The 21,680-nt window shown below is 34.6% G+C and overlaps 1 protein-coding gene across 2 annotated transcripts; it reads right to left on the bottom strand.

The window, feature by feature from the left end:
- Nucleotides 1–4,803: 4,803 nt before the first annotated feature.
- Nucleotides 4,804–20,825, bottom strand: LOC140748791 (uncharacterized). Of its 2 annotated transcripts, XM_073081687.1 has the most exons (5): nucleotides 20,422–20,825; nucleotides 11,129–11,298; nucleotides 9,530–9,625; nucleotides 5,681–5,807; nucleotides 4,804–5,304 (listed from the first exon to the last, which is right to left on the bottom strand). In XM_073081687.1, exons 1-5 carry the CDS (start codon nucleotides 20,714–20,716, stop codon nucleotides 5,156–5,158), a joined length of 837 nt encoding a protein of 278 aa, XP_072937788.1. In that variant the 5' UTR covers nucleotides 20,717–20,825; the 3' UTR covers nucleotides 4,804–5,155. The 2 variants fall into 2 exon arrangements, with proteins under 2 accessions (XP_072937788.1, XP_072937789.1); XM_073081688.1 differs by lacking the exon at nucleotides 9,530–9,625.
- Nucleotides 20,826–21,680: the final 855 nt, after the last annotated feature.

Raw genomic sequence — 21,680 nt, 5'->3', positions numbered from 1 at the left:
GTTCCTAAAGCTTAAGAATTGTTTTATTTCATGTTTTAATCGTTTAAAAATGTATAGTCTACGTAAAACTGCTAGTCCGCTCTGAATATGGTACTGAATCGTGTCGCCATAGCAAATTGTACGACTACACCTGCTCGCGACAAGTTCAGACTGGACTAGCAGTTTGGCGCGGACTATAAAAGTTATATACCTATTCCACGCATAGATTATAGTATGATTCCACGCGTAAACTCAAGTTTAAATTAAAAATCCAATGAACATACCCATGTGATTAATTTCATGTTCTCAGGATACTTTTCTGTTCTATTAGTATAACCCTATAGACATAGATAAGTAAAGATTACTCACTCCTAACAAGAAAATGTACCCAGTTTTGAGAATTGAAATAGTTGCGTAAAAAAGTTTTGCCACGTCTCCGTGCTAAAATGTCCCATAATATTTGAAATAATTATTTATTTATTATGTAAATTACGCAGTATTAGTTATTTATTCGTAAATTTTCTCTAAAAATGTTTTTATTTGTCAAGAATTAAAAAAAAGAACTTACTAATAAGCCGTTTGTGGCTTTATTCAATTTCAAGGCGGCGAAGTATCTTTACTAATCTATGCCGATAGACAAGATATTGCATGGAAAAATAGCCTATATATTCTTTACAACTATAGACAACATTCTACCGCGCATTTATTTAAAAAGGAAGATATTTTTACGAAGAATATCGTGTACTATTTCCAAAGAAGATTATAGGGTAGGGTTGGTTAATAAAATTGGTTAAAAAAATGTGACGTGGGTGGAATATAAAATAGTACGCAGTGTGGATACGCCTTAAGGAAATATAAAAACATGTGTGACCGGGCGTTACTTGATTATGAAATGGTATTTAAAAGTCAAACACGCTCTAACGTCCTTGAAGGTCGCTCCATCGATAGGTGGAAGATTTCGCCTTTTTGTTGTCGTTTTCGTTCGATTTTGTAGAAAACAACTTATATAACTAAAATTCCGTTTAGTTTTAATCGCGTTAAATTTGAAAGATGTATTTTCTATCTGTATATGCATTTACCCGCGTTTAAAGATGTATTTTATATTTAATCTGTACCTGACACGGCGAAAGTTGTTCAGTACTTTCTCGATAGATGGCGTTAGTAGTTTAAAGTCGTAGTCAAATCAAATCAAAATCAAATCATTTTTTTTCAAAATAGGTTCTTTACAGAGCACTTTTTAAATGTCAATACAACTACCACCACTTCACAAGGTGTTTCGTTATGGAGAAGAAGCGGCGAAAGAAACTCCATAACACACATCTTTTAAAAAAATGTTTTATACAATGTTAAACTTAACCTAATGGTACATGTGGAGCTGGACCTACTTCAGACCACACCGTTTTGTCAGTCAAAAAATTAATTGAGAATTTTCAGCCTGTCAAATAGCCACCAAGGACATTTTTTTTCTATACCTTGGTATGAAATAAAAACTTTATTTTATTAAAAAAGAAAATTAAAATTCCTTAATTGACTAAATATACAATACCGCGAATATTAAATACTAGCTGACCCGGCAAACTTTGTACCGCCTCAAAATCTATTTATCAAATATATTTCATATAAAATATAGCCTATGTTACTCGTAGATAATGTAGCTTTCGAATGGTGAAAGAATTTTTACAATCGGTCCAGTAGTTTTTGAGCCTATTCATTACAACCAAACAAACAAACAAAGTTTTCCTCTTTATAATATTAGTATAGATACTGAAATCCTCAAAAATATTACACATTTTTTAGCTTCCACGTAAGACCTCTAAAAAATACGATTAGATTGGACGCTTTATTAAAAGAATATCCATTCAACGCAATAGAATATTTCTTACTTTATTTTCCTTCAACGTAAACATTATTAACATTAGGTATAGTTTCAAAGTTACAGGAAAAACGAAACTTGAATCATAACTAAGCTAAGGAAGTGTGGTTCTGAAGGGGTCATAAAAACATTCCATCCACCACTTTATAATATAGGAGTAGCAGACGAGTATGCAGTCCACCTGATGGTATAGTCCGCCAAACTGCTAGTCCGCTCTGAAGTTGTTGCGAGCAGGAGTAGTCACCCTAACACTGCTGTTATTAGGTAGAAATAGGTGTGGCGGTGGTGCCGCCGGAGTCGAACCACAAAGGGTTCTACCACCTTCAAAATCCGATCCTACCCTTCAAATTAAAACACGCTTCATTAGCTTGACCTGTATGTATGTAACGGAATCTTTGAACACGATTTTTACCCACTTTGAACGGTCCGATTAATTTAACATTTTGAACACTTACCAAGAACCGATGACAACACACGATTTTAATAATTTTGTTCCATTTCCCTTGTACGAATTTAGCGTGGTGTTTAGTTTTTAAACTATAAGTATTATTATTACCAAAATTCTGGCTCATCTTTGGCATAGTAACCTATTATATATATTAAATTGACCTTTTAACCAAATTAATAATGAATCAATACACAAACTCGTTTCAATCTATAATATTTGAATTGAAAATTTTATAGAGCCTTCACATTATCGACCGGTATCGTCATACATGATGTCATCTGAAGAAATATCTTTAGAACCTGTTTTGTAAGTCTTGAAGTTCTAATATTCCGCGAGTTGAGTTGAGTTGGTGGTTTATTTCAAGGTATAGTCCGCGCCAAGCCGCTAGTCCGCTCTGAAGTTGTTGCGAGCAGGTGTAGTCATACAATTTGCTATGGCGACGCGATTCATTTCTATATTCAGAGGGCTCCGTACTATATTTTTTTATTTGTTTTGATCGTTGTAAAATTTTGAAATGTCTATTAATTACGATACAATAGATAAAACGAAAAACGCCAAAAAATATACCACCATTGATTTTCAAACATGTTTTTTTTAATTTGTTGTTATATTGGCCACCGTTATACATACTCTCATAGATTAGTAAAGATAACTCACTCCTAACAAGAAAATGTTCCCAGTTTTGAGAATTGAAACGGTTGCGTAAAAAATTTTTGCCACGTCTCAGTGCTAAAATGTCCCTAAAATATTTGAAATTATTATTATAAATTATTTAATTATCATGAAAATTACGCAGTATTGGTTATTTATTCGTAAATTTTCTCTAAAAATGTTTTTATTTGTCAAGAATTCAAAAAAAGAACTTACTATAATAAGCCATTTGCGGCTTCATTCAATTTCAAGACGGCGAAGTATCTTTACTAATTTATGCATACTTTGTAAAAATAGTGTCTATATATTACGGTTTTAGAGATAGAGCCCTGTGATAGACGCACGTCACATAAGTACTTAGCTCCAGCTCCACACGGACCATTAGGTTAAGTTTACCATTGTAAAAAACATTTTTTTTTTAAAGATATGTGTTATGGACTTTCTTTTGCCGCTTTTTCTCCATAACGAAACACCTTGTGAAGTGGTGGTAGTTGTATTGATATTCAAAAAGTGCTCTGTAAAGAACCTATTTTGAATAAAAAAATGATTTGATATGATTTAAGGCTTAGTAATAGGATTTTTTATCCTTTGGCATAGATAAGTATAGATATCTCACCGCCTTGTAATTGAAGGAAGCCATTAAATGGCTTAAACGGCTGACATTTCTGTCAGCCACTTAATGGCTGTCACTTACGCGCAACAATGCCGACATGCGCAGTTAAGTGGTGCAAAAACACAAAATCGAAGAAAAAGTGCGGAGAAATACCGTGTCATTCGTAAATGATCTAAAATCTACATTTTTTTAATATTTTTCAAACACGAAAATAGATGACAGTGACAATTTCAATTGTCAAAACTGGTCACATTTTCTTGTTAGGAGTGAGTAATCTTTACTAATCTTTCCCTTTGGGTACGAAATACTAAAAACAAATTGTTACTAAGTAATCTAATAATTTTATTAAGTATCAGAACAGCTATAGTCGCTAGCCTGTTACCCTTGACACCGCGTAACAACCTTCTAGCTAGATTTATGATAGCGAATAAACTTAGATTATCTGTTGCAATTTAATTTGTCTAAGATATAGATCTTAACTAGTTAAAATAAAGTATTTTTATATAAACAGACGAGCATGCAGTGCACCTGATGGTAAGTACATTGGATATCTTTAACCAACCATAGATAAGATTAGATTCCTATTTGAGGTTGGCCATGTGCTACCCTTGAGAACTAAGCTGGAACGCCCCGGATAAGTATGTCTTCCTTACCACACTTCAAACCAGAACACAGCAGCGCTTAACACTGCTGTTATAACAGAAGTGTGACGGTGATGACACCGGAGTCAAACCATATGGAGTTTTACATAAACACATAGTAATAGTATGGAGTAGGTAAATAAATAAAATCAAAAATTAATATAAACATCTTTTTATTTCCCTAAATCCTTAATGCTCTACCCTTTTCCTTGTTTTTGAAAGAAAAGAGTAAATCATTACTACCCTGCATCTATTTTAAAAACAAAAATAAATAATAAATTATTAAAACAATAACTAAAATATTAATTATAATTTAACCACAATTTTACAACAAGGAATTTTGTCTTCGGCAAAGGTATTTTAGATCCAATTTGGTCGTATCCAACCAAAGACCATATAAACTTGGTCATCTGATTATATTGCGTAGTTGGTTGGCTAATAATTTGTCTATGGTTTAATATAGTCTATAGTCAAATCTATACATACATGTCTCGTACTTAAATGTTTTAAAAATATACAGAATTCGCGTAATATTAATGTTTTATTTAATTTAAAAATGTTTTTACAATCAACTCTTAAACATAGCAGTTAGGGTAAAAATTGCTTTTAAAAACAAATAACATGAATTTCTAAAATTCTTTTACAAGTTACATAAAATTATATTTTACTCAATGTGTTCAAAGTTAGTCGATATTTTTAACCGACTTCGAAAAGGTTCTGTATTCGGCTGTATGTTTTTTTATATTACATACTAAAGTTTTGGCGCGCATAAAAATATCGCTATAGTTATCCTAATTTAAATTCTTAGAATATAAAAATATGCAGAATGCGTCACACTTATGTTAGCTCGTTTTTAGTACCTACTTATTTTTGGTAATAACTTACTATTGACATTATAGATATTTATAATCAAAAGTATGCGCATTCTACGTAATATGAATATTCTAATTTTAATTATTTTGTGCCGGATTGTCAGGTTCTATCTTCATATAGTGGCCATACGGCGTGCTGACGGTCTGAGGTCCTCTTGAATATGGGTCGTAGACCATATTGAATTGTTTTGTGTCAGCGTTCTGGATCCCTTCTCTGCTCCACGGAGCTACAAAACATTAGAAAATAACATTATTAATTTCTTATGTTTCATATACTTGAACGTACACTTTATGTAATACAGCGCCATCTAGCGGTGAGTAGCGAAGCAGTGAACTAAATGTGGTTTCTACATTTTATCATTTAATTTGAAGAATATAAATACCGTTAAATAATTCCAAATAATAAAAATACAATATGATTTTAAAGCATTTAAAATTGAGAGATATACAGTAAAAACAAGATTTAATTTTATTTGTTAATGCGCCATCTAGTGATACATTTGCAAAACAATAAAATCTAAACATCTTGTTGGCGTAATATTACTGCTACTCAACAACAGATGGCGCTGTAATACATAATTTATTATGCCTATAAATCCTTACAAATGGGTATGTGTTCTTCTGTTCCATGACCCAGCTGACCATTGTGAATGTGCAAATGTATTTCCTTGTTGTGAGCCTGAGCCTCCCAGCCGTGCCCGTGGCTCTTGTGGGCGAAGAAGGAACCAAACTGAAACAATATTAATTTGCTTAATACTTATTATATTTTTATTATTTTTGTAATCTTGATATTAAATAAAAACACAACGTATGTACTATTAAAAAATAGTAAATAAACTGAAACAATTACATTTTTTACATGAATATCAGATCTATCACATACCTAACAATACATTTATAAATTATTTAAATTAAATTTAAATTTCTATCAAATTTAATTACAGTTTTATCAGTATAAGTAAAAATCATTGTATCATCGAGGTAACATTTATTATATACTAGCGGTGCCCCGCGGTTTCACCCGCGTTAAAATGAAATCTAACAATATCATAAACAAAAAAATCGTCAAGACTAAACGGTCTTTGAAATTTGCCTCCCGGTGCTTATTTAATTTCAAGGTCTTCCTTTAGGATATATATGTAACATAAAACAAAAACGCTGTTTTTGCCCCCAAAATGTTTTGTTATTTCAGGTGATATGCGTTTTTGTAACACCAAGTTTTATGATGACTTCACGGAAACGCGGTCGAAAGGGATAAAAATATCCTATGTCCGTCTCGTGGTCCTAAGCTACCTCTCCGCCAATTTTCAGCCAAATCGGTTCAGCCGTTCTTGAGTTATAAATAGTATAACTAACACGACTTTCTTTTACATATATAGAAGTTAATATCAGCAATAAACTTTATAAAAGTAAAACTAAAACTTATATTTTTATTCAGACGCACAGAGCAAAGTTATAGAATAACGTTCGATGCTAATAACCAATCTAATGACTTTCCTAAAGATCGACATTAACAACGACTGCATATTAGACATTATCAAATTTCAAACTTTGGTATCATAGATTAGTAAAGATTACTCACTCCTAACAAGAAAATGTACCCAGTTTTGAGAATTGAAATAGTTGCGCAAAAAAGTTTTGCCATGTCTCCGTGCTAAAATGTCCCTAAAATATTTGAAATAACTAATTTCAAGACGGCGAAGTATCTTTACTAATCTATGTTTGGTACACATAAAATAATAGATTCGATATCAATAACGGGCCCATAGATCAGTAAACGGGCCTAAGACATTTTTTATAGATTACATCTCTACTAGAAAGTGTGCTTTCGGCGCTGTATTTTGATTGACATGTCACGCAAATACACCTTTCGAGATTATAAAACAATTGCAGAAAGCATGACTGAACTTTTTATGTCATATCAAATTATATTTTCCAAACGACACACGATTACTTTTTAAATTATATTTCGAGAATTTAATTTATTGTAAGTAAGTAAGTATAATCAGCGCCAAACAATGTATACAATTTGTATACAATTTGCTATGACGACGCGATTAATTTCTATATCCAGAGCGGACTAGCAGTTTTACGCGGACTATACTTTGTGTTAGGAATCTATTGAAATGTTTTTTTTTAATTATTTGATTATTTTGGGTTATTTTTATGAAGTATTTTTATAATAATAAGTTCTCATTTATATAGTCACTGGCTGGTACGATTGTATGAGTTAGCGTAAAAAAGAAATGTTGTATTTTGCGCGGGAATAATAAAAAAAGTGGTAAATTGGTTCAAGAAATAGTTTTATTCTTCCATTCGTATATGTTATTTGTATAATATACGGCAGAATTTGGTATTATAAATGAGCCTATGAGCCTTTGAAAGTTAGAGTAAGCCCTAAATAAACAATGTGGAGATTATGTATTTTTCAAATAAAAACATCAATTGGGTCATAGATTAGTAAAGATTACTCACTCCTAACAAGAAAATGTACCCAGTTTTGAGAATTGAAATAGTTGCGTAAAAAAGTTTTGCCACGTCTCCGTGCTAAAATGACCCTAAAATATTTGAAATAATTATTTAATTTTATTTATATGTTACGTAAATTACGCAGTATTAGTTATTTATTTGTAAATTTTCTCTAAAAATGTTTTTATTTGTCATGAATTCAAAAAAGAACTTACTAAAATAAGCCGTTTGTGGATTCATTTAATTTCAAGGCGGCGAAGTATCTTTACTTATCTATGAATTGGGTATTAAAAATTCTAAATTTGAATTTTACGGAAATAATTACTGAGGAGTTTAACCATTGACTTCGATATTTTGCGCTATAACAGAGGTTTTTAAACTTTTCTGCTAATGGCCCATTTCTTTAGTACACTTTTTCTTGACATAGATCTTTTTAACTATTTCAATTTAACGCAACTATTTCAATTTTCAATCAAAACTGGGTACATTTTCGTGTTAGGAGTGAGTAATCTTTACTAATCTATGTTTATACCATAGATTAGTAAAGATTACTCACTCCTAACTAGAAAATGTTCCCAGTTTTGATTGAAAATTGAAATACTTGCGTAAAAAAGTTTTGCCACGTCTCCGTGCAATAATGTCCCTAAAATATTTGAAATAATTATTTATTTATTATGTAAATTACGCAGTATTACTTATTTATTCGTAAATTTTCTCTTAAAAATGTTTTATTTGTCAAGAATTAAAAAAAAGAACTTACTAATAAGCCGTTTGTAGCTTCATTTAAATTTAAAGCGGCGAAGTATCTTTACTAATCTGGAAGAAGATGGAAGGCAATCACCGTCGCCTATGGACATTTGCACCACCAGAGGAGTCGCCAAAACATTGCCGGCTTTGGAGAAGAACTCTTTATTTGTTGAATAACTTTATACAGAAATTGCAAAAGTTATAAGAATATTCTTCGTCGCCCTACCGTGGTATGACGAGTTTTGTCATCTCTATAATCAAAAATTCGTCGCAGTGAAAGCAACTTTCTACAAGATAAGGACGGACGATCGTTAGAGCGAGACAGAATGCTGTCAAGGTCGCGACCGAATTGCCGAGTCGTATTCACAGTTATGTGTTTTTTGACTCACAAAATCAGGAGGCGCAGCGTAGACTTTATTTATGTTTTATTTTTGCATAGTAGTACGAATTTATGAAAAATGGTTTACCATGAAAAACATAAAATGTACGAAAACGCAAGTATTGCAACGCATTACCACAGTATAAGGATTATAGATATTTGTACTGTGGCAATACACATCTGATAATATGTAGTCATTGTAAAAAATTTAATGCTACTTTGCAATCTACAAATTACAATTTTTATTATTCTTACATCTAACATTACAGGTTTATAGCCTAATTCGTTAGTGTAGTTACATAATAATAATTAATACAATAATAATCAAAGATGATAGTCCAATAATATATATTATATTGAGGAGGTTGTCTCTATCTTTGAAAATCACGTTGAATATTCTGAAAATGTGACGTCATAAGGGGAAGAGGGTCATAATTGTGTCAAGCAGAGCTCAAAAAGTTAAATCATGTTTTGTGCTTAATACCTTTGGAGATTGAGTACAACAAGAAACAAGATAACAAATATATTGATAATTATGAAAAAGGAACTAATAGTTAACAGAGAAAGGATTGAACTAAGGGACTTACTGATAAACTCAGTACGTCTTTTGGCGAGCCTAATCTTTTCAGTCGAATTAGAGTAATACAAGAATAGTATAAGAAAAATATTGCAAATGACAATTTGTAAGTGCTCCCACAGACAATCTGAAGAACTTCATTTCTTCAGTAGAAAGAAAAAATAAAGAATCAAAGAAAGAAACTAGTTTTCTTTGAGTTGAAGGCATAAATTTCAAATGTGCCAAAGAGATATTTTTGAGGTGACAGAAGTTCCATATCGTGCTTCATAAGATGTAATACCTGTTGTAACGGAGACAGGCGTGTATCCATGGGGACCGTGGATTGTACCAACCTCGTACCATTGGTTGGTAACGCACCGAAACTAAACGTCATAATCTGTGAATTTTGCTTGATTTAATCATCATTCAATCATTTTAACCTTCGGTGCTTTGCTTATAGGGTTTTTACTACGTGTTCCGAAGCAAAGGAGTGAAAGAGTAATTTATTTTGATCTAATAAGAAAGGGGGTTCCTCAAGGAAGTGTCTTAGGTCCACTACTCTATCTATTACATGCACGTGATGTTTTAGATATAGAATTAAGAAATAGGTTCTTTTTTAGATAAAATCGTCAAATATTTAGGTTACAGTCATGCAAGTAAAGTAGAAAAAAGAGAGTAGTAGAGAGTTTAGAGAGTGTAGGTTTACTGAGAAAAGGTAGTGTTGAGTGACTTCTAACTATGTTACGCGTGCCTTTTTTTAAAGATATAAATAGGGCTGTCTTAAGGAATGCCGGGGCCCCTGAGCACACAAGAGTCGGGGCCCCAGGTGGAAAAAAATATAAAGTAAAAACCCTAACACCTAGAAAAGCAACAGAAATCTAATTTAGTAAATCATTTCAATTTTTTTTTCAACTTTCCAGTTTAGAAATGTTAAAGGTAAATCTTAGAGAGAGAATGTATTGGATTTTTGGGGCCCCTCTTATATCAGGGCCTCGTATTATTATTATTAGCTCTTGTCTTATCTTTATGATATTAATCTTAAACGAAACCTATACGATATGATACTCTGATACTCGATTAAATAAACTGGTCGATTTTTTTAATAGACTAAAAGAATCAAATTTAAACAAAGTAAAGGGTTTTTGAATACAGAAATTTAAAGCATAAAGTTTGTGCAAACACAACAAAATACAGTCAAATTTAGATACAATAAAAATACAGGTCTGTGAGTCAATTTATACATTATCAAAATAGTCATGACGAAAAAATGTACTAAGTCTCGAATTACTTAGTATTAGTATTCAAATACCGCCATCATTTGGCCAAGGCAAAATACTTCAAGATATATTAGTTTACTGCCATCTTTTGGCGAATGCAAAATACTACTTGATGTATTAATTTAATGCCATCTCTTGATGAATAAAAATACTGCTACATGTATTCGATTAGCGCCATCTAGTATCAAACAGCAAAGTCTTCTAAATGTATTCATTTAACGCCATCTACTGGTGAATATAAATACGTAGTATTTTAGTGCCATCTATTAGCGAATAGAAAATATTCCTAAATATATTCGCTTAACGTTCAAAAAAAATTAACGTCAAAAAAAAAATTACAAGTTTTTGCTATTTTATACTAGATAAAATAGCAAAAACTTGTAATTTCTTTTTATCATAAGTATTTCAAAAACCTGTTTTATTTATTATTTTGTATAGTCCGCGTGAAACTGCTAGTCCGCTCTGAATATAGAAATGAATCGCGTCGCCACAACAAATTGTATGACTACACCTGCTCGCAACAACTTCAGAGTGGACTAGCAGCTTGGTGCGGACTATACCTTTATTAGGTTAATTTTGTGAATAATCAAATATAAATTGTACATTTTCGAAACCGAATTTACCTTAAAAGCGCCCGCAAGTAGCAACAACTTCAGTATCAAAAGCGTGACTCCTAAGGTCTTGATGCCAACGAGAGCAGCCACCACCGCCCAGGTGGCAGCCATTCCCATCTGGAACGCGAGTGGCACTAGAGCTTGGAGCATCTTCTTGAAGGGCCGGCCGAAGGTTCTTCCTGAAAGATGGGGAATTTAGAATTAATATCAATTCTACTTACATATGCGGTACATACGAATGAAAATCAGTATAAAAAATCGATTCCTAGACGTATGTATATAAAAATTTCTACATATTACTTCTTTATTTTTTTTTTAGAAACTGAAGTAGCATTTTTAGGGTTCCGTACTCAAAGGGTAAAAACGGAACCCTATTGTCTGTCACAGGGCTATATCTCCGGAACCGTAATAGATAGACACTTGAAATTTGTATAGAGGCCGCTAAAGCCGCTAACGGTGGCCGCTATAATGACTAATACTAAAAATAAAATATAGTTGAATATTAAAGGGGGTCTTCATACAACAAACCGGTATTTTTCGACATTTTTCGATCTAACTGTTAAATCGTACTAGGAAGTCAGTTGAAGTTTTTACAATCCGTTTACTACTATATAATATAGGAGTAGCAGACGAGCATGCATTCCGCCTGATGGTGCTACTGCCGCCCCCCAGATAGGATTAGATATTCCTACGTGAGGTCGACCACAGATGCGCCGCTACCCCTGACAACTAAGCTGGAACTTTGAAAGGAATGTCTCCCTTATTTGGTAAGGGAAACCCTTCAAACCAGAACACAGCAGCGCTTAACACAGCTGTTATGAGGCAGAAATAGCTGTGGCGGTGGTGCCGTCGTATTTGAACCAGAAAGTGTTCTACCACCTTCAAATTATAGATTATATTATATAATACCGTGGTGCGTCTCGGGCAAATCTTGCTTAGTAACTTATTATTCTTATACCTAAAACCAATGAAATTTTATAGGTACTTTATAAATATAGGTTACTCATCTATACCTAAAACCATTTTAGTCCTCAGTGTCCGTGGGTATCCATTAAATGTGCTACGAGGGCCGGATTTAGAGATCTAGAGGCCTTGGGGCAACAAAGGAGTGGAGGCCCCCTGGCCCCAAATTATTTTCCGAATAAAATGAACAATTTTTTCAGTTGAGTTTTTCAATAAATATTTTATTGTGAAACGCAGGTAGATTCTTCTAGTATTCAAGTTTGTACAAAGTACTGTAGATAAAGATACAACAGCGAAAAAAAATATCAAAGGAAAAGATTTTTTTTTACTAGTATTTATTGGTCGGAATAAAAAAGAATTCGACGTCTCTATTGTGGAGGCCCCTCTTTTGTGGAGGCCACAGGGCTGCTGCCCCGATTGCCCTCCCTTAAATCTGGCCCTGTGTGCTACTACTTTTATTTCGTCAAAAACTGAACAAGCAAGCTATTATAAAGTTTAATATCGTATTATAATAGTATGTTGTAATGGTAAATTTCTCTTTTGAACGTAATATGACACAATTATATGAAACATTAGTAATTAGAAATTTTAAACAAAAAATAAAATTAAAGTGACCTTTATGACGATTAGCGTGGTGTGGTCACCATACTGATCTGACGCGCAGAGTCCCGGGTTCGATCTCCCGCCAGACAGAACTAAATGATGAATTTAGACATCTGGTCTGGGTGTTTGTGTATTTGTCTTTGTGTGTCCATGGCACCCACGACATGGATATTCTAGTGTGAAGCGGTTATTGTCGAAAGCGTCTAGCGTTTGTTAGTTATGTAATTTCAGCAGACACATGTAGTGGTTTCATTGTAAGACACAGTCTCCGGGTTCAACCCTTGGTCAGGTAATGTCACTGATAAATTTTAATTTACTGCACCTTTCTATCATATCCAGCCGTGGATGTTCAGTGGTCACAGAAGCTGAAACTTTGCCTTTCAATCGGAGATTCTAATAGGACCACACATACAGCCGTACTTCACGGGGTTTCTGTCCGGGCGGTTCGACTCTTGCCACCCGCAACCCCGGAAGCCCCCATTTAGTCGCCTCTTACGACAGGGAATACCGTAGCCCTATTCTAGTCCCGAAACCACAGGGACAAATCCTAAGCACCTATCTCTGATTTTTAAAAGTTAAGTGTGAATAGAAATTAATTATCACTTGCTAATGACTTGCTAACAATTAAGAAAATATCATGGCGTAGCCCGAGATTAGTAAAGATTACTCACTCCTAACAAGAAAATGTACCCAGTTTTGAGAATTGAAATAGTTGCGTAAAAAAGTTTTACCACGTCTCCGTGCTAAATTGTCCCTAAAATATTTGAAATAATTATTTATTTATTACGTAAATTAGGCAATATTAATCATTTATTCCTAAATTTTCTCTAAAAATGTTTTTATTTGTCAAGAATTCAAAAAAAACTTACTAATAAGCCGTTTGTGGCTTCATTCAATTTCAAGGCGGCGAAGTATCTTTACTAATCTATGGGCGTAGCCTTCCTGAGAGATTTTTAAAAAGTTTTCATAGTTTATATAGAGACCTATGCCCAGCAGTGGGACAGTGTCGATGATGTCAGTCCGGCCTCCAAGAGAGGTGAAGGAACTTTACCGATGTTGAAGGAAAACAAATAAGTATTCCTCGGTTTGGAGGTCACTCGGTCATCTCACTGTTCAATTTGTTTAACTTATAAATGTTTATTTTTTTGTAAATACATACATACGTACATATATAACTCGTTTCCATTAATAATGGTACACAAAATTATGACTTTTGTGTCAAAATAATAAATGAAATTGCATTATTTTTATCGGCATATATCAGTTATTAGCTTTTACCGGCTTCGTTCGGAATGAAAGTTGTTTTTACCTATCTACATGTAAGGAATAAAAGGGACCTACCCTATGTCCTTTTCTGAACCTCTGACAACATGTGTACAAAGTTTTATGACAATCGGTTTGGTAGTTAAATAGTGAAAACTCACTTTCATATTTATTAAATACTAGCTGACCCGGCAAACTTCGTACCGCCTCAAAATCTATTTATCAAATATATTTCATATAAAATATAGCCTATGTTACTCGTGGATAATGTAGCTTTCGAATGGTGAAAGAATTTTTAAAATCGGTCCAGTAGTTATTGAGCCTATTCATTACAACCAAACAAACAAACAAACTTTTCCTCTTTGTAATATTAGTGTAGATTAATAATACCTACCATAAGGTACCTCTTTACTTATGACAGCTGGGTGGCTACTCTGAAGGACTAAGTATATTACACCCTTCAAATTAAAACGTCCCTACACTGTTGGGTATTGGGTAGAAATAGGTGTGACTGCGGTGCGCCCTGCTGACTACACAGTTACCTTAGTCCTCGAGTGGCAATGTATCTGTGATCGGGTTCAGGTAGAATCTGTTTTATATGGAGTTGTTTTCAAATATCCACGGGGGGGAACCTTCAAAAGGTACCCGACGACGTGTGAGCGACGCCGGGTTATGTGGGATTTTTACTGCACTAAAATTCCCCGGTGACCGTCCTCAGCGCTTCGTGCAGAACTCCGGGATCTCCGATGGAACATTACCGGAGTCCTCCGAGGCTCTGCTCTGGTTGGAAGAGTATACGCTTCTTTCGCACACCTGGTGCTTACGATGGCATGCGACCACACATGCCGCCGTTCTTCCCGGGGTTGCTCTCCGAACGGTTCGAGCTCCCACTCTTGCCGCCGGCATCCCAGGAAGCCCCCTTTTAGTCGCCTCTTACGACAGGCAGGGGATACCGTAGCCCTATTCTGGTCCCGGGACTACAGAGCCAAGGGCGACGGTGATCTACCATCGCGGTAGACTACTACTTCAATCATTTAAAAGATCTATTAACATAACGTAAATGCATTTTATCACGCCATATTTACAGAAACGCCGATCTTAATTATCGTTACATTAACAATTTCACATTTCTCTCATAACTGTTATAGAAAGTTTTAATTTCATTATTTTAATTAACATCTCTAACATGATTTTCAAATACAGTAAGATAAAGATTAGGAATTAGACAATGCCTAGCATTTGTTTCAAATTATGAAGAATGAATTTTCATTTTCTATTTTTGCACAAGTATGTGGTTATTAACTATATTATGTTAGACCACAGATTAGTAAAGATACTTCGCCGCCTTGAAATTGAATGAAGTCACAAACGGCTTATTAGTAAGTTCTTTTTTTGAATTCTTGACAAATAAAAACATTTTTAGAGAAAATTTACGAATAAATAACTAATACTGCGTAATTTACATAATAAATAAATAATTATTTCAAATGTTTTAGGGACAATTTAGCACGGAGACGTGGCAAAACTTTTTTACGCAACTATTTCAATTCTCAAAACTGGGTACATTTTCTTGTTAACTTTGAGTAATCTTTACTAATCTATGTGTTAGACAGCTAATTTTTGATACAATTTCTAACAAATTCTAATAAATTTCGAACATGAAACCTTAATATTCAGATGTTAACTTTAACCAAACCTTAGGGGGGATTTACCGTAAACCCGTTTAAAGTTTGTGTTAAAGTCAACTATAACCATGATCTGAACTCCTCATCTAACTCTTAATCGACTGTTGATTACCTGTGTTTATTTAGTTATTTATATTTATATATATTATAAATGTTGTGTATGAGTTTATTTATGTAGTTGTATATAAGTATATTATAATCTATATTTATTTTATTATTAAAATATGTATAGTTCGTTATTTTTAACACATATTGATATGTCTGATGTTTTTATTATTTTCTATCGCTTTTGTTACTTTAGCATAACACCTGATTCTTACCTAAAAAAACCCTAAAGACCTAAAAAATAATTATTTTTAAAATTAAAAAAGACAAACCCACTGAGTTTCTTACCAGATCTTCTCAGTAGATGTCGCGTTCCGATCCGGTAGTAGTTTAAGAAAAATATTGTACCTGACAATTTGTAAGTGCCGTCGTTGGCCACCCAGGGTTGACTGGTAGAGAATGCCATCAGGCATTATGTTTGCCCTTTTGTACATTTCTTTTTAGAGGTGATATAACATCATGTAACTTTAACGGCTACAAAAGCCTAATCAACCGCCAAATCCATGGTTAAATAATTAATTAGTTGCACCATTTTAGTCGAGGTTCAAATTACGTCATAATTATTATCAAACCCAGATCGGATCAGATATTCCTACCAGAGGTCGGCCACAGGTGCGCCACTACCGCTGGAGTAAGCTGGTACGCCTCGGATAGGTATGTCTCCTTTACCACACCCTTCAAACCAGAACACAGCAGCGCCACACACTGCTGTTATAACAGAACTAGGTGTGGCGGTGGTGCCGCCTTACCAGTTGGCCAGTACCTTCAAACCAGTTGGCTGTACCATAACTAGATCTTTAAATTACTACCGACTCTCACATTTGGTATAGTCCGCGTAAAACTGCTAGTCCGCTCTGAATATATATGAATCGCGTCGCCATAGCAAATTGTATGACTACACCTGCTTGAAACAACTTCAGAACGGACTAGTAGTTTGGCGCGGACTATATGATCAAACGTGTGACATCATACAGGTCAGGTTCTTTAGGGGCTCCTTTCTTTTACGCGGGTTTAACGAAGATAATCGTTAGCAGTAGAGTAATATGACGTCATCAAGGTCTGAATGCTCTAGATCTTCACCATTACCGGCTGTCACACATTCGGTAGATTTCACCCGCCATTCGGGTTAATCGACATTCTATACCACGTGACAGACCACGTGCGCTTTTAGAATTAAAATATTATAATACTGAGTATAATGTAATGAGAAATTGAGTTTTTTTACAGTTTATTAAAGGTGTAATTTAAGCGGGTCAATACCGACATGTGCAGTTAAGTGGTGCAAAAACAACATGAAATCGAAGAAAAAGTGCGGAGAAATATCGTTTCATTCGTAAATGCTCTAAAAAGTAGACTAGACTAGAATAGCTGACGGTGACAATTTCAATTGTTAAAACTGACATTTTCTTGTTGGGTGTGAATAATCTTTACTAATCTATGAGTAATAGCCAACGTAGATTTACATTTTACGTTATAGATACAGTCACTAAATATGTGTGTGTGCATGTTTGTATGTATGTTATTAAACGAAATAATTAAAGTTTAAAAACTAACAACCATGCTAAAATCGCACAAGGAATACTGATTCCTGACGATCCTGATGAGGAAAATGAAATCAAATTATTAAAATTGTGTATTGTCATTGGTCCTTGATAATTGTTCAAAATTTTAAATAAATCCGACCATTAAAAATGGGTAAAAATCGAGTTCAAAGATTCCGTTACATACATACCTACATACACACATACATACATACATACAACCCAAGCTAATAAAAGCGTGGTAAAAATACTTAAATGCCAATTAAATTCAATTTTCTTTCCACAATGTCAGACCAGAATACTTTTTTGTGAAATCTGACAGCCTATGGACTAATGTTAGAAACTACTGGTGGTTTTAATTCAGACTTTTAAAAGGTAGTCATCATCATTATGAATCCATTACTGACCCATTGCTGGACGCGGGTCTTCTTTCAAAATTATATTTTATTAGAAATCTCCTAGGTATAAAACTCCAAGTTTTTACTTTTTTTATTCCCTTAAGAGGTTATAGTCCTCTCCAAACTGCTAGTCCGCTCTGAAGTTGTTGCGAGCAGGTGTAGTCATACAATTTACTATGACGCGAATTATTCCTATATTCAGAGCGAACTAGCAGTTTTACGCGGTCTATATCAATAATTATGTAAGACATTTCCATTGCAATAATTTAAAAAAAATATAATGGCGGTTTCTAATAGGGCCGCACGAACCATGATAGAGAAAATGAAAAATGCATGTAGAAAGATTTTGTAAAATTTAGAGAAATTACCATAATATCTATTCATAACAACTGAATATATATCTAGAATTTCATTTTAATAATGAATACTTTTAGTTTTCCAATGCAAGCTGAAAACAAATGAATGTTTTCGAAAACTATTCGCCATATTTGATGCAGATGTGACGTCATATCGATGGTAACAAGTTTATTGTATTTACAGTCTGGTTTCGTTTATCTGTGACTTATTGCCAAGCTCTACTTACACAGATTAAATACATTCCAAATTCAAAAACTGGAATCATTTAAATCTAGATTGAATCTTAGACGTAATTATCGAAAGTGTGTCGTCCAATTTATTTAAAAAAATAAATAAATTGTTTAACGTTACTACAATCGGACCGGAAACAAGATGGCCGACTGACTTGGCGGATTGAAATAGTTTCTACGTTTGTGATTGTTATTTTAGATTGCTAGAGGTAATTGTTTGTTGCTCATGACTATATTAGAATAATAGTATAACAAGTGGATACGACATATATTTTATTTGTTCTATCCGCTTCATAGTAGTTCGGAGAGGAGACCTTAGGAGTCACGCTTTTGATTCTAAAGTTGTTGCTGCTTGCGGGAGCTTTTAAGGTAATTTTAAATCAAATGTAGAGTCCGCGTCAAACTTCTAGTCCGCTCTGAATATAGAAACGAGTCGCGTCGCATCAGATTGTAGATATTAGTAGAACGAAGACAGCGCGGTCCTCCCGGTACCCTCCGCTACCCGCTCTCGCCCGCGAGTACATGCTGCGTTAGTGTGCCCTTACGCTGCTACGGAGTATATGCTTGTAGTTGTGTTCAACAGCAATGGCTCTCTGACTACTCCTGCGCGCAACTTCAGAGCGGACTAGAAGTTTGGCGCGGACTATACATAACTGCATTAGTGTGCCCTTACGTTACTACGGAGTATATGCTTGTGGTTGTGTTCGACCGCATTGGCTCTCTGACTACTCCTGCGCGCAACTTCAGACCGGACTAGAAGTTTGGCGCGGACAATACCAACACAAACGTGCTAGCGTGAAGCTGCCTTATTACTCACAGAGAGTATGGATGTCCTAACCTACCGACCTAAATGTGGGGCGGCTACATTTGACCGACTACAGGAATGTCTGTGAAGTTAGTTACAGATATCCAGTGGCCCGTGTGACCACATACTACTTACCACTACGTTTGCTGGAATGAAATGAAATGAAATATATTTATTTGTATAGGCCAACGGCGGCACTTACAAATTGTCAGTTACAATATTTTATTAAACTACTACCGGATCGGAACGCGACCTCTACTGAGAAGATCCGGTAAGAAACTCAGTGGGTTTGTCTTTTTTTCAATAATGAATTATTCTCGTTTTTAATGCCATAATTTTTACATATGATTGCTACTTTATTATTATTCACTTATTTATAAAACGAAACGAAGGTGGTAGAACCCTTAGCGGTTTGACTCCAGCGGCACCACCGCCACACCTATTTCTACCTCATAACAGCAGTGTTAAACGCTGGTGTGTTTTGGTTTCAAGGGTGTGGTAAGGGAAACATACATTTTCGAGGCGTTTCAACTTAGTCCTCAGAGGTAACGGCGCTGTGGCCGACCTCAGGTAAAAATATCTAATCCTCTCTGAGGTTGATCACAAATATCCATGGGCGGCAGTAGCCACTTGCCATCAGGTCTGCTACTCCTATATTATATGAAAAAAAACCAATCCCCTTTTATGAATAATGCGCGCAAGATGACTGAGTATCTTGTCATATTATATCTATGTCATTAACGTAACGCTAAAACGTAATCACTTCCGTTACGAAAAATATTAAGTATTGCTTACCATCCATTCCATATGCGTTACTATCGGGTTTTTAATTAAATACGTCATAATTTCTATTATACATCATGGCAATTAGGGGCTGGTGCAAGGAGCTCCTAAAAGGACAGACCCTAAGGGGCCGTATTCAAATACTCCTGAAAGTCATGGGCAGATTATAAATAAAATTTATTAATGTATGCTAACTGGCACTAAACGTGATCACCGTAGCGTCTAAAATATGTTAAAAAAGTTCAATGTTAAGAGCGGCAAAATTGGACCTCATTTATTATTTTAATTAATGCCATGGATATAATCAATACCCATAATGTGAGTAGAATTAGGACATTTCTATACTGTCGATAAAAAAATATCGTGCAATATATGCTATATCATTCATAAATAAAAGGATTCACTTACGATTGTCTGCAACCACAGACGGAGAAATCAAATAGACTTCTAATGGAAGAAGTATAAGTAACTCCTGTTCCAATTTAATTTTATCAACATGCGGACATGCCTTAAGCTTTCAGCTTAATATTGTATTACTTTTTTGTAAGAAAACGTCTAAATATTCTTACCTACAGAACCATCTTCCAATTCCGTAGATCCTACGTCTGGATCATTACGAGGCTCGCTATTTACAAAACTAACATTATCATAATCCACATTTAACTTTTTGGTATTATTTACTAAACTATGCCTTAATCTATAATCACTAACACTGTTTACGTTTGCCGCGAAACTGGCACACAAATTAAAAAGTAAAAATAGGAATAAAATAGTCAAACGACAATCCATTTTTACTAAACGTCCAGTCACTAAGACGTGGAAACAGGGTATGAACCATTTTATAATCTCTTTTAAATCCATCATGATTTGTTATGGTAATTTAAGTACGATTTGTTTTGGAATACGGACGCGGAAGTAAAAAAAGTCTTGCGGACGTCATTTCGCGCCAACCGCGGTGTCAAAACTGGCTGGAGTAATGGCCGCCGTGCCATTTCTTCTTTCACTGAACCGTTACTTACCTAGAGCTCGTTCAGTCTACTAGGGCTGTCGGATTGTATGTAGATACAAATGTAGAAAAAGATTCTAGCAAGCAAGATGGCACTTCATACCCACCGATCTCTCATATGCCGCGTCTGCGTTTGCAATATGGGGGTGGGTAGGGCTTATTCGGGTCTCGAGGATGGGTATCCTGGAACAAAGAGGGTGCCCGGGCAAATTCTCAAAGGGGTGAATACCCCCCGAATTTTTAATATCCTTTCATAATAATATAATATTATTAAATAATATTAGGTATAATATAATGAGACAACATAAATTATACCAACCCTGCTGTTTAGCGGGGGTTCGGGACTCTATAGAAAAAGATTAAATGGTGGTAAACCGTCTATCGTACTTCGCAGGAGCGACAACGCATCTATAAACGATAGATAGATAAATATTTCTACCTAATAACAGCAGTGTTAGGCGCTGCTGTGTTCCGGTTTGAAGGGTGTGGTAAGGGAAACAGACTTTACCGAGGCGTTCCAGCTTAGTCCTTAGGGGTAGCGGCGCATCTGTGCCCGACCTCAGGTAGGAATATTTAATGCTATCTGGGGTTGATTACAGATGTCGATGGGCGGCAGTAGCCACTTACCATCAGGTGGACTGCATGCTCGTCTGCAACTCCTATATTATAAAAAAAAATCATAGTAATAAATAATCAATATACTTATGCAATGTTTTGCTTGTCAACACCTACCAATGGTCGACATTTGATAATATTGTCATACACGAAATTCTCAAATTTCGATCGTTGGTAGGCAAAATTTGGATAGATTGAGTATTGTTA

This window comes from Epargyreus clarus, unplaced genomic scaffold (genome assembly GCF_041222505.1).
Source record: "Epargyreus clarus isolate Ecla_fem2 unplaced genomic scaffold, WU_Ecla_fem_2.2 ptg000016l, whole genome shotgun sequence".
In the NCBI taxonomy this organism is placed as follows: Eukaryota; Metazoa; Arthropoda; class Insecta; order Lepidoptera; family Hesperiidae; genus Epargyreus; species Epargyreus clarus.
This window is presented reverse-complemented; position numbering and strand designations above follow the sequence as displayed.

Bases quoted from the DNA above. Each gene is read 5' to 3' on its own strand.
- LOC140748791 (XM_073081687.1), bottom strand. From the start codon at position 20,716: ATGATGGATTTAAAAGAGATTATAAAATGGTTCATACCCTGTTTCCAC. The intron at 11,299-20,421 runs GTAAGAATATTT...CCCATCTTTCAG, and splicing joins ATTGGAAGATGGTTCTGTAG to GAAGAACCTTCGGCCGGCCC. The intron at 5,305-5,680 runs GTAAGGATTTAT...AATGTTTTGTAG, and splicing joins AGAAGAACACATACCCATTT to CTCCGTGGAGCAGAGAAGGG.